This window comes from Spermophilus citellus, assembly GCF_964194105.1.
Source record: "Spermophilus citellus genome assembly, chromosome: 6".
Lineage (NCBI taxonomy): Eukaryota > Metazoa > Chordata > Mammalia > Rodentia > Sciuridae > Spermophilus > Spermophilus citellus.
In genome coordinates, this window is record NC_138187.1 from 526,611 (window position 1) to 539,474 (window position 12,864).

Genomic DNA, 12,864 nt, shown 5'->3' on the forward strand with positions numbered 1-12,864 from the left:
GCTTTAAGACTGTCCGGAAGTCCAGGATCCCTCCTCCTCAGCCCACAGAGGCCTCTGCTCAGGGCTCTGCTCAGGGCTCTGCCTGCTGGGCCCGGCTCCTCCCCTGGCACAAGCGGAGTTTGCTACTGGCTGGCGGATCCTCAAACGGCTGCCTCCCCAGACCCGAGGACTGGGCAGACACCCCTCCCCAATCTGGTGCCCAGAATTCACTGCAGACCCCAGCAGCACTCACTCCACAGCAGGAGACCCCCCAGGACACCCCAGAATTCACTGCAGACCCCAGCAGCACTCACTCCACAGCAGGAGACCCACCCCCCAGGACAGCAGGCCTAGAATTCACTGCAGACCCCAGCAGTACTCACCCCACAGCAGGAGCCCCCCCCCCAGGACAGCAGGCCTAGAATTCACTGCAGACCCCAGCAGTACTCACTCCACAGCAGGAGACCCACCCCCCAGGACAACAGGTCTAGAATTCACTGCAGACCCCAGCAGTACTCACTCCACAGCAGGAGACCCACCCCCCAGGACAACAGGTCTAGAATTCACTGCAGACCCCAGCAGTACTCACCCCACAGCAGGAGACCCCCCCCCCCAAGGACAGCAGGCCTAGAATTCACTGCAGACCCCAGCAGTACTCACCCCACAGCAGGAGACCCACCCCCCAGGACAGCAGGCCTAGAATTCACTGCAGACCCCAGCAGTACTCACTCCACAGCAGGAGACCCCCCCACCAGGACAGCAGGCCTAGAATTCACTGCAGACCCCAGCAGTACTCACTCCACAGCAGGAGACCCCCCCCCCAAGGACAGCAGGCCTAGAATTCACTGCAGACCCCAGCAGTACTCACTCCACAGCAGGAGACCCCCCCCCCCCAGGACAGCAGGCCTAGAATTCACTGCAGACCCCAGCAGTACTCACCCCACAGCAGGAGACCCACCCCCCAGGACAGCAGGCCTAGAATTCACTGCAGACCCCAGCAGTACTCACTCCACAGCAGGAGACCCCAAGGACAGCAGGCCTAGAATTCACTGCAGACCCCAGCAGTACTCACCCCACAGCAGGAGACCCCAAGGACAGCAGGCCTAGAATTCACTGCAGACCCCAGCAGTACTCACCCCACAGCAGGAGACCCCCCCCCTAGGACAGCAGGCCTAGAATTCACTGCAGACCCCAGCAGTACTCACCCCACAGCAGGAGACCCCCCCCCCCAGGACAGCAGGCCTAGAATTCACTGCAGACCCCAGCAGCACTCACTCCACAGCAGGAGACCCCCCCCAGGACAGCAGGCCTAGAATTCACTGCAGACCCCAGCAGTACTCACTCCACAGCAGGAGACCCCCCCCAGGACAGCAGGCCTAGAATTCACTGCAGACCCCAGCAGTACTCACCCCACAGCAGGAGACCCCAAGGACAGCAGGCCTAGAATTCACTGCAGACCCCAGCAGTACTCACCCCACAGCAGGAGACCCCCCCCAAGGACAGCAGGCCTAGAATTCACTGCAGACCCCAGCAGTACTCACTCCACAGCAGGAGACCCCCCCCCAAGGACAGCAGGCCTAGAATTCACTGCAGACCCCAGCAGTACTCACCCCACAGCAGGAGACCCCCCCCCAGGACAGCAGGCCTAGAATTCACTGCAGACCCCAGCAGTACTCACTCCACAGCAGGAGACCCCCCAGGACAGCAGGCCTAGAATTCACTGCAGACCCCAGCAGTACTCACCCCACAGCAGGAGACCCCCCCCCAAGGACAGCAGGCCTAGAATTCACTGCAGACCCCAGCAGTACTCACCCCACAGCAGGAGACCCCCCCACCAGGACAGCAGGCCTAGAATTCACTGCAGACCCCAGCAGTACTCACTCCACAGCAGGAGACCCCCCCACCAGGACAGCAGGCCTAGAATTCACTGCAGACCCCAGCAGTACTCACCCCACAGCAGGAGACCCCAAGGACAGCAGGCCTAGAATTCACTGCAGACCCCAGCAGCACTCACTCCACAGCAGGAGACCCCCCCCCCAGGACAGCAGGCCTAGAATTCACTGCAGACCCCAGCAGTACTCACTCCACAGCAGGAGACCCCCCCCCCCAGGACAGCAGGCCTAGAATTCACTGCAGACCCCAGCAGTACTCACTCCACAGCAGGAGACCCCCCCCCAGGACAGCAGGCCTAGAATTCACTGCAGACCCCAGCAGTACTCACTCCACAGCAGGAGACCCCCCCCCCAGGACAGCAGGCCTAGAATTCACTGCAGACCCCAGCAGCACTCACTCCACAGCAGGAGACCCCCCCCCCAGGACAGCAGGCCTAGAATTCACTGCAGACCCCAGCAGTACTCACTCCACAGCAGGAGACCCCCCCCCAGGACAGCAGGCCTAGAATTCACTGCAGACCCCAGCAGTACTCACCCCACAGCAGGAGACCCCCACCAGGACAGCAGGCCTAGAATTCACTGCAGACCCCAGCAGTACTCACTCCACAGCAGGAGGCCCCCCCACCAGGACAGCAGGCCTAGAATTCACTGCAGACCCCAGCAGTACTCACTCCACAGCAGGAGACCCCCCCCCCAGGACAGCAGGCCTAGAATTCACTGCAGACCCCAGCAGCACTCACTCCACAGCAGGAGACCCCCCAGGACAGCAGGCCTAGAATTCACTGCAGACCCCAGCAGTACTCACCCCACAGCAGGAGAACCCGCCCCAGGACAGCAGGCCTAGAATTCACTGCAGACCCCAGCAGTACTCACCCCACAGCAGGAGACCCCCCCCCAGGACAGCAGGCCTAGAATTCACTGCAAACCCCAGCAGTACTCACCCCACAGCAGGAGACCCCAGGACAGCAGGCCTAGAATTCACTGCAGACCCCAGCAGTACTCACCCCACAGCAGGACACCCCCCCCAGGACAGCAGGCCTAGAATTCACTGCAGACCCCATCAGTACTCACCCCACAGCAGGAGGCCCTCCAGGACACCCCAGAATTCACTGCAGACCCCAGCAGTACTCACCCCACAGCAGGAGACCCCCCAGGACAGCAGGCCTAGAATTCACTGCAGACCCCAGCAGTACTCACTCCACAGCAGGAGACCCCCCCCCCAGGACACCAGGCCTAGAATTCACTGCAGACCCCAGCAGCACTCACCCCACAGCAGGAGAACCCGCCCCAGGACAGCAGGCCTAGAATTCACTGCAGACCCCAGCAGTACTCACTCCACAGCAGGAGACCCCAAGGACAGCAGGCCTAGAATTCACTGCAGACCCCAGCAGTACTCACCCCACAGCAGGAGACCCCTAGGACAGCAGGCCTAGAATTCACTGCAGACCCCAGCAGTACTCACCCCACAGCAGGAGACCCCCCCCCCCAAGGACAGCAGGCCTAGAATTCACTGCAGACCCCAGCAGTACTCACCCCACAGCAGGAGACCCACCCCCCAGGACAGCAGGCCTAGAATTCACTGCAGACCCCAGCAGTACTCACCCCACAGCAGGAGACCCCCCCACCAGGACAGCAGGCCTAGAATTCACTGCAGACCCCAGCAGTACTCACTCCACAGCAGGAGACCCCAAGGACAGCAGGCCTAGAATTCACTGCAGACCCCAGCAGTACTCACCCCACAGCAGGAGACCCCCCAGGACAGCAGGCCTAGAATTCACTGCAGACCCCAGCAGTACTCACTCCACAGCAGGAGACCCCCCCCCCAAGGACAGCAGGCCTAGAATTCACTGCAGACCCCAGCAGTACTCACTCCACAGCAGGAGACCCCCCCCCCAGGACAGCAGGCCTAGAATTCACTGCAGACCCCAGCAGCACTCACCCCACAGCAGGAGACCCCCCCCCCCAGGACAGCAGGCCTAGAATTCACTGCAGACCCCAGCAGCACTCACTCCACAGCAGGAGACCCCCCAGGACAGCAGGCCTAGAATTCACTGCAGACCCCAGCAGTACTCACTCCACAGCAGGAGACCCCCCCACCAGGACAGCAGGCCTAGAATTCACTGCAGACCCCAGCAGTACTCACTCCACAGCAGGAGACCCCCCCCCCAAGGACAGCAGGCCTAGAATTCACTGCAGACCCCAGCAGTACTCACTCCACAGCAGGAGACCCCCCCCCCAGGACAGCAGGCCTAGAATTCACTGCAGACCCCAGCAGTACTCACCCCACAGCAGGAGACCCACCCCCCAGGACAGCAGGCCTAGAATTCACTGCAGACCCCAGCAGTACTCACTCCACAGCAGGAGACCCCAAGGACAGCAGGCCTAGAATTCACTGCAGACCCCAGCAGTACTCACCCCACAGCAGGAGACCCCAAGGACAGCAGGCCTAGAATTCACTGCAGACCCCAGCAGTACTCACCCCACAGCAGGAGACCCCCCCCCTAGGACAGCAGGCCTAGAATTCACTGCAGACCCCAGCAGTACTCACCCCACAGCAGGAGACCCCCCCCCCCAGGACAGCAGGCCTAGAATTCACTGCAGACCCCAGCAGCACTCACTCCACAGCAGGAGACCCCCCCCAGGACAGCAGGCCTAGAATTCACTGCAGACCCCAGCAGTACTCACTCCACAGCAGGAGACCCCCCCCAGGACAGCAGGCCTAGAATTCACTGCAGACCCCAGCAGTACTCACCCCACAGCAGGAGACCCCAAGGACAGCAGGCCTAGAATTCACTGCAGACCCCAGCAGTACTCACCCCACAGCAGGAGACCCCAAGGACACCCCAGAATTCACTGCAGACCCCAGCAGTACTCACCCCACAGCAGGAGACCCCCCCCCAAGGACAGCAGGCCTAGAATTCACTGCAGACCCCAGCAGTACTCACTCCACAGCAGGAGACCCCCCCCCCCAAGGACAGCAGGCCTAGAATTCACTGCAGACCCCAGCAGTACTCACTCCACAGCAGGAGACCCCCCCCCAAGGACAGCAGGCCTAGAATTCACTGCAGACCCCAGCAGTACTCACCCCACAGCAGGAGACCCCCCCCAGGACAGCAGGCCTAGAATTCACTGCAGACCCCAGCAGTACTCACTCCACAGCAGGAGACCCCCCAGGACAGCAGGCCTAGAATTCACTGCAGACCCCAGCAGTACTCACCCCACAGCAGGAGACCCACCCCCAAGGACAGCAGGCCTAGAATTCACTGCAGACCCCAGCAGTACTCACCCCACAGCAGGAGACCCCCCCACCAGGACAGCAGGCCTAGAATTCACTGCAGACCCCAGCAGTACTCACTCCACAGCAGGAGACCCCCCCACCAGGACAGCAGGCCTAGAATTCACTGCAGACCCCAGCAGTACTCACCCCACAGCAGGAGACCCCAAGGACAGCAGGCCTAGAATTCACTGCAGACCCCAGCAGCACTCACTCCACAGCAGGAGACCCCCCCCCCCCAGGACAGCAGGCCTAGAATTCACTGCAGACCCCAGCAGTACTCACTCCACAGCAGGAGACCCCCCCCCCCCAGGACAGCAGGCCTAGAATTCACTGCAGACCCCAGCAGTACTCACTCCACAGCAGGAGACCCCCCCCCAGGACAGCAGGCCTAGAATTCACTGCAGACCCCAGCAGTACTCACTCCACAGCAGGAGGCCCCCCCACCAGGACAGCAGGCCTAGAATTCACTGCAGACCCCAGCAGTACTCACTCCACAGCAGGAGACCCCCCCCCCCAGGACAGCAGGCCTAGAATTCACTGCAGACCCCAGCAGCACTCACTCCACAGCAGGAGACCCCCCAGGACAGCAGGCCTAGAATTCACTGCAGACCCCAGCAGTACTCACCCCACAGCAGGAGAACCCGCCCCAGGACAGCAGGCCTAGAATTCACTGCAGACCCCAGCAGTACTCACCCCACAGCAGGAGACCCCCCCCCAGGACAGCAGGCCTAGAATTCACTGCAGACCCCAGCAGTACTCACCCCACAGCAGGAGACCCCAGGACAGCAGGCCTAGAATTCACTGCAGACCCCAGCAGTACTCACCCCACAGCAGGACACCCCCCCCAGGACAGCAGGCCTAGAATTCACTGCAGACCCCATCAGTACTCACCCCACAGCAGGAGGCCCTCCAGGACACCCCAGAATTCACTGCAGACCCCAGCAGTACTCACCCCACAGCAGGAGACCCCCCAGGACAGCAGGCCTAGAATTCACTGCAGACCCCAGCAGTACTCACTCCACAGCAGGAGACCCCCCCCCCAGGACACCAGGCCTAGAATTCACTGCAGACCCCAGCAGCACTCACCCCACAGCAGGAGACCCCCCAGGACAGCAGGCCTAGAATTCACTGCAGACCCCAGCAGTACTCACTCCACAGCAGGAGACCCCCCCCCCAGGACACCAGGCCTAGAATTCACTGCAGACCCCAGCAGCACTCACCCCACAGCAGGAGAACCCGCCCCAGGACAGCAGGCCTAGAATTCACTGCAGACCCCAGCAGTACTCACCCCACAGCAGGAGACCCCCCCCCAGGACAGCAGGCCTAGAATTCACTGCAGACCCCAGCAGTACTCACCCCACAGCAGGAGACCCCCCCCCCAGGACAGCAGGCCTAGAATTCACTGCAGACCCCAGCAGTACTCACCCCACAGCAGGAGACCCCCCCCCCAGGACAGCAGGCCTAGAATTCACTGCAGACCCCAGCAGTACTCACCCCACAGCAGGAGACCCCCCCCCCCCAGGACAGCAGGCCTAGAATTCACTGCAGACCCCAGCAGCACTCACTCCACAGCAGGAGACCCACCCCCCAGGACAGCAGGCCTAGATTTCACTGCAGACCCCAGCAGTACTCACCCCACAGCAGGAGACCCCCCCCAGGACAGCAGGCCTAGAATTCACTGCAGACCCCAGCAGTACTCACTCCACAGCAGGAGACCCCCCCCCCCCAGGACAGCAGGCCTAGAATTCACTGCAGACCCCAGCAGCACTCACTCCTCAGCAGGAGACCCACCCCAGGACAGCAGGCCTAGAATTCACTGCAGACCCCAGCAGTACTCACTCCACAGCAGGAGACCCCCCCCTAGGACAGCAGGCCTAGAATTCACTGCAGACCCCAGCAGTACTCACTCCACAGCAGGAGACCCCCCCAGGACACCAGGCCTAGAATTCACTGCAGACCCCAGCAGCACTCACTCCACAGCAGGAGACCCCCTGCCCCTGGTCCCCAGGACTGGCTGGCTCCCATTTCAGGCTAGGGCAGGGTCACCTCAGGGTTCAGGCAGGGTCTCAAAGCCCCTGGGGTACAAGGATCAGCAGCCAGAGGGCTCCTTGCAGGCCAGTTTTAGCAGGCCTCTGGGGCGTTACTGGAACCCCTCCTGACTGAATGACCCCTGCAGCTCCTGGCCCTGCATCCAGTGCACCTCCATCCTCCCTGGGCCTCACGCCTGTCAATCACCCCAAACAGGCCTTTGCAGGGGCGTGACCCTCCACCTGGGGTCCTCTTCACTCGGCTTTTAGAGTGAGCCCAAGGCCTGTGCCACCACCCAGGAGGCTTTCCCTCACTGCTTCTCTCACCCACAAACACCTGGTCACCTCCTTCTGCCTATTTCCTGCAGGGACTTAGTGTGATCTGAAGTGTAGCCTCACCACGTCCCCAAGGTCTACTTGAAGACTTGAGCTCCCCGTGCCTGGCACACAGTAAGGGCTCAGTAAATGTCTGTGAATCCGGGAAGCCTGACCCCATCTGCCCTTGCCCCACGAGGACACTGAGACCCAGAGCAGTAAGGTCGCCCGATGCCACTCACTTATGAAGCTGCACATGTATACACACAGCAGTGCATGCCCTCGGCCAGAGCGTGGGGCTCGGCGGCACAGATTCCCGCAGGACCTTGCACCCATGCCCTGGAGGAGGGTCAGGGGGCACTGGGACCCAGGGTACTTTCAGAATGGCACACCCTGACCAGCGGCTGCCCTTCCCAGCAGAGTGTTGCAGAGATGGAAAAAGAAACTGAAAACCGAGCTCCCGGGGCCGGATCTCCACCCCACCAGCAGCTGACGGTCCCTGACTTCTGAGCCAAGGCAGGGGGTACACGAACCTGTGGCCAACGAGTCGTGGACACAGGTCTCTCACGTGCCCTGGGACAAGAAGTCACTGAGCCAGTCACTCTGTGCCTTGCTCCTGCTCTGGACTTGGTGTGCATTGCTACTCTATGAGGTCCATTTTGCAGAGGAGGGAAATGGAGTCCTGAGAGGGCAGGTCACTTACTCAAGGACACACAGCTGGGCAGAGCAGGCCAGTGAACTGTGGAGTCTGAGCCCCTAAGGGCTTCCTGCTGGGGCTTCCTGTGAGCCGGACCCAGCCCTCCAGGGTTGGAGGCGCCTCAACCAGCATGTTTCTTTTTCTCCTCTGGTATCTGGATTTGGTTTCATTTTGAAACTTGGGATTTCAGAACACAAAACGAAAGCAATATAACTGTCACTGATAGCTGTGACGAGAAGCAGCACCCAGGGACCCTGCCTGACTCACTGTGGACTTGCAACCTGGGGAGGGTGGAGGCAGGGGTCAGGAACCGGATCCAAGCCCCGGAGGGAGGTGGAGTCTGAGCAGGAGACCTGGCGCCTCCCCACGCTGACGAATGGAGGGTTGGAGGAAGCCTGCAGGCCTGTCCCACTCTTCAGGGACAGCCCGGGACTCAGCTGGATGTCACTGGTGGCTAAGACAGGTCCTGGTGGGGAGCCTGCTGGTTGGAGGATGGAGATCACCAGGAATGGGGGCCAGGGAGGCGTTAACAGCCCAGGAACGAGGGGTCACCCACCATGGGCATGAAGCCCCGCTCTGCCCTTTCTGAACTGCGTGCCTTGCGCAGTGACTGCCCTGAGTCCCAGTTTCCACATCTCCAAAATGGGCAGAGGGCATCACTGTGCCAATTCAGTGGCTGAAGAACCGTGAGGCATTTAGCACCCAGCCCGCTTGGGGTGACAGTCATGGGCATGGGGGAGGGGCGGTCTCCCAAGTCACACTGAGGCAACCCATCAGCAGTTTCTAGGGTTCCCTCTGCCCAGAGGTGTGCTAAGGAGACAGGCACCGGGGAGGCCAGTCCTGCAGGCGCCAGCCCAGCCTGTCGTCAATGAGCCAGGACCATCCAGTCCAGCATGAGTGAGATGGGGTGCTCCCCTCTGCCTGGCAACCCCTGCTGAACCCCGAGGCACCTTCCTCCCCTTCACTGTGCCCTTCTGTCCTGGGCTCCTTGGGCTAGAGCTGCTAGAAGGGACACAGAGGAGAAAGCCACAAAAGCCATGTGCTTACCTGCAGGCACCCTCAGGCGAACAGCACCTCCTGGGCGCTCCATCACATCAGGAGAAGTTGCAAGCCCGACCTACAGTCATTCACCGACCCCCACCCCAAACCTTGAAGGGGTCTGCAGAAGGCAGAAAGCTACCGATGCTCCAGGAGGCAGGCTAGAACCGCCCAGCGGGAAGAGCGTCTGGGCTCCAAGCCTGGCTTTTAAGCACTACTCAGTCTTTACTCCATGACCCACCGAGGGTCCCCCCTGGCAGCACGGACCCAACCGACATCTCTGGGATGACCACAGCCCTGGCCTGTGGCACAGGCCTGGTGGCTCTGCATCTCCTCCCACCCCTTGGTACAAGGCCAGCCCAAGGATGGCCACACCAATGACCACCCCCAGCCCTGGCCGCCTACAAGTTCAAAGAGCTGGCGGGGGCCCCCAGCCAAGCTAGTTTCTGGGTCACCCCCTTCACTTAGAAGGAAACACGAGGCCCAGGGCTTGGGCTGGGAGCACCCAGGCAGTCTGGGGGCAGGGAGATGAGGAGGACCTGCCCGAGGAGCTGCCCAGGTTGGACTGCAGAGGGCAGTGTGTGCCAGTGTGAGGCTACTCACCAAGCCCTTCAGCCCGCGAGGAGAGTCTTTCATGGGACTCCAGACTCGGGGGCTCCCCACTCCTTCATTCAAAACCGCCACCAGGCAACCCCATGGCCTTCCCCCTTGAACAGAAGCCTAAGGCCACCTGGGGGTGACAGTCCTGGCCAGCGGGTGTGTCAGGACGGGAGCAGGCGAGGGCCTGGAGGGCAGATGCTGGCTGGAGCAGCAGAGGGTTCGCGAGGGGAAGGAAGCGAGGGGCGGGGGGTCGGGAATCGCTGCATCTGAGAAGGTACCATTTTCTCTTTGGGCTCTTTTGGAGGTGTCCGGCTGTCCTCGCCCCAAAATAAAAACGGGGAGATGTGCGCCTCTCCCCCGGCCTCACTTCTCTGGCTGTCGCGCAGTAGGGCGCAGGGCACGCGGGTGGAGGCCGCCGGGCCCTCAGCTGCCCCGCCCGGCTTCCGAGGAACTCTGCCCGAGTGGAGGCGCCCCTCCCGCGCCGCCCGGGTTCCTCCGAAGCCTGTGGTCTGGCCGCGGCTTCCTGGGAAGCCCGAGCCAAGGCCAGGCCGAGCGGCCAGCCGGAAGGGAGCGGGGTGGCCGGCCGAGGCTCCCGGGCCGCGGGGTGGGCTGGACGGTGGAAGCGGTGCTCGAGGGCGCAGGGCTGGGGTCAGGGGCTTAGGGGACCTCAGGGGGCTTCCGGGAGCGTCCTGGCTCCAGGGGAGGGGCGGGCAGAGCTCCTTCCCAGGTGGAGCAGAAACACCTGGAGGGGAGAGGGCGCGTCAGAGTCACTCAGGGCGTCCTCAAGGGCCTGGCGGCAGAAATCTGGGACCCGGGGGGGGGGGCAAGAAAGAGCGGGCGTCAGGTCTTCAGGGGGCGTGGGAGAAGGAACCCCAAGATGCGGGGGCGGAGCCAGAGCCCTCGATGAAGGGACGCTAGGACAGGTGCCAGGAGAAGTCGGGGTAGAGGACCTCCCTCAAGCGGGTCCCGCGGAAGGTGGGAAAACGGTCTCAGTCGCCAGTGCCAGGCGCCACCCGGGAAAGAGAAACCGAAAGCGGCGCCGGTGGGCGGGGCCCCGGGGGCGGGGCCTCCCGCGCGGGCCCCGCCTCCAAGCCCGTTTAAAAGCCTGGTGCAGGGGCGGGCACCAGCAGAGCGAGCTGCGGCCGTGGCAGCAGCACGGCTCCCGGCCCCGGAGCATGCGCGAGAGCCGCCCCGGAGCCCCCCTGCCGCCCCGCCTGCGGCGCCCCGCGCCCCGCCGCCAGGTGAGACGGGCAGTGGGAAGGAGGCAGGAGGAGAAGGGAGGGAAGGAAAGGGCAGCCGGGAATCGGGTAGCCCTCGGGGTCTGCGTGGTGGAGTCGCCCGGCCACGATCCAGACCCCCGCCGGCCCCACCCAGGCCGCCCCCCGCGCGCGGGGTTCCCGCAACCCAGCCTTTCTCCGGCCTCTGCCCAAATCGCCGGGACCAGGCGCCTGTCCCCGGCTTGGCCAGCAGGCGGCGGCCGCGGGGCGGGGAGCCGCGGGCCAGGCAGCAGGAGTGGGGCAGGCTTTTCTTGGGCACCTCTCCACGCCCCCGTCTCCCAGCGACCCTGAGGCTGGACTCCGTCCCCACAGGCCTGGAAGGGCTCCGCGGACGGAGGAGCCCATTTTCCAGATGAGCCTGCCAAGACCCGCTGGGGTCGTACTCCCGATCCGCCTCGCGAGTCCTCACCTGCCCAACCCCGCCCAGGCCCCCGGCTCACTACCTGTCTCCCCCATCAGCGCACCCCCGGACGCTATGGCCCACCCCTCCGGCTGGCCCCTCGTGTAGGATGGTAGCACACAACCAGGTGGCAGCCGACAATGCAATCTCCACGGCAGCAGAGTCCCGACGGCGTCCCGAGCCTTCGTCCTCTTCCTCCTCCTCCTCGTCAGCGGCCCCAGCGCGCCCGCGGCCCTGCCCGGCTCCGGCCCCGGCCCCCGGCGACACTCATTTCCGCACGTTCCGCTCGCACGCCGATTACCGGCGCATCACGCGCGCCAGCGCGCTCCTCGACGCCTGCGGCTTCTACTGGGGACCCCTGAGCGTGCACGGGGCGCACGAGCGGCTGCGCGCTGAGCCAGTGGGCACCTTCCTGGTGCGCGACAGCCGCCAGCGGAACTGCTTCTTCGCCCTCAGCGTGAAGATGGCCTCGGGACCCACGAGTATCCGTGTGCACTTCCAGGCCGGCCGCTTCCACCTGGACGGCAGCCGCGAGAGCTTCGACTGCCTCTTTGAGCTGCTGGAGCACTACGTGGCCGCGCCGCGCCGCATGCTGGGGACCCCGCTGCGACAGCGCCGCGTGCGGCCGCTGCAGGAGCTGTGCCGCCAGCGCATCGTGGCCACCGTGGGCCGAGAGAACCTGGCGCGCATCCCCCTGAACCCCGTCCTCCGTGACTACCTGAGCTCCTTCCCCTTCCAGATCTGACCGGCCGCGCCCGCCCGCAGGCAGCATTAACTGGGCGCCTTATTATTTTCTATTATTAATTATTATTATTTGCCTGGAACCCTATGGGTGCCCTCCCCGCCTGGGTTGGAGGGAGTGGGTGTGGGGGGCGAGGAGCCTCCTGCTCTCGGCTGGAGACAAGGCCGCAGACCCCTCCCCACCTGTTGGGGGGCGCTCCTCCTCCTGGTGCTCCCTCTGGGTCCCCCAGCTTAACTGTCTGAAGCCAGGACCTGAACTCGCACCTCCTACCTCTTCATGTTTACATATATGTATCTTTGCACAAACCAGGGGTTGGGGGAGGGTCTCTGGCTTTATTTTTCTGCTGTGCAGAATCCTATTTTATATTTTTTACAGCCACTTTAGATAATAAACTTTATTATGAAAGTTTTTTTAAAAAGAAAAAAAAAACGGGTTTGTGGAGCGTGTGCTTTGGCCAGAAGTTGCCCTGGGTTCAGGGCAGGGCCAGGGAGAGGGCCCAGTGGGGGACAGTGCTTCGTAGCTGGGCACCCTGCTGGGTTCTACTCAAACTCAGGAGAGAGCTCTTTGGTCTAGTTTTGGTGTGTCCGGTAAGATGGCAGCTCACATTGAGCTTTTAATGT

General features: G+C 62.8%; 1 protein-coding gene across 1 annotated transcript; it reads left to right on the top strand.

Annotated features, from left to right (window-relative positions):
- Window positions 1-10,932: 10,932 nt before the first annotated feature.
- On the top strand, window positions 10,933-12,615 carry SOCS1 (suppressor of cytokine signaling 1). Its single transcript, XM_081299082.1, has 2 exons — window positions 10,933-11,066; window positions 11,562-12,615. Exon 2 carries the CDS (start codon window positions 11,612-11,614, stop codon window positions 12,245-12,247), a length of 636 nt encoding a protein of 211 aa, XP_081155208.1. The 5' UTR covers window positions 10,933-11,066; window positions 11,562-11,611; the 3' UTR covers window positions 12,248-12,615.
- The last annotated feature ends 249 nt before the right edge of the window (window positions 12,616-12,864 follow it).

Excerpts from the sequence above, each read along its gene's own strand:
- SOCS1 (XM_081299082.1), top strand. The coding sequence starts at position 11,612 with ATGGTAGCACACAACCAGGTGGCAGCCGACAATGCAATCTCCACGGCA.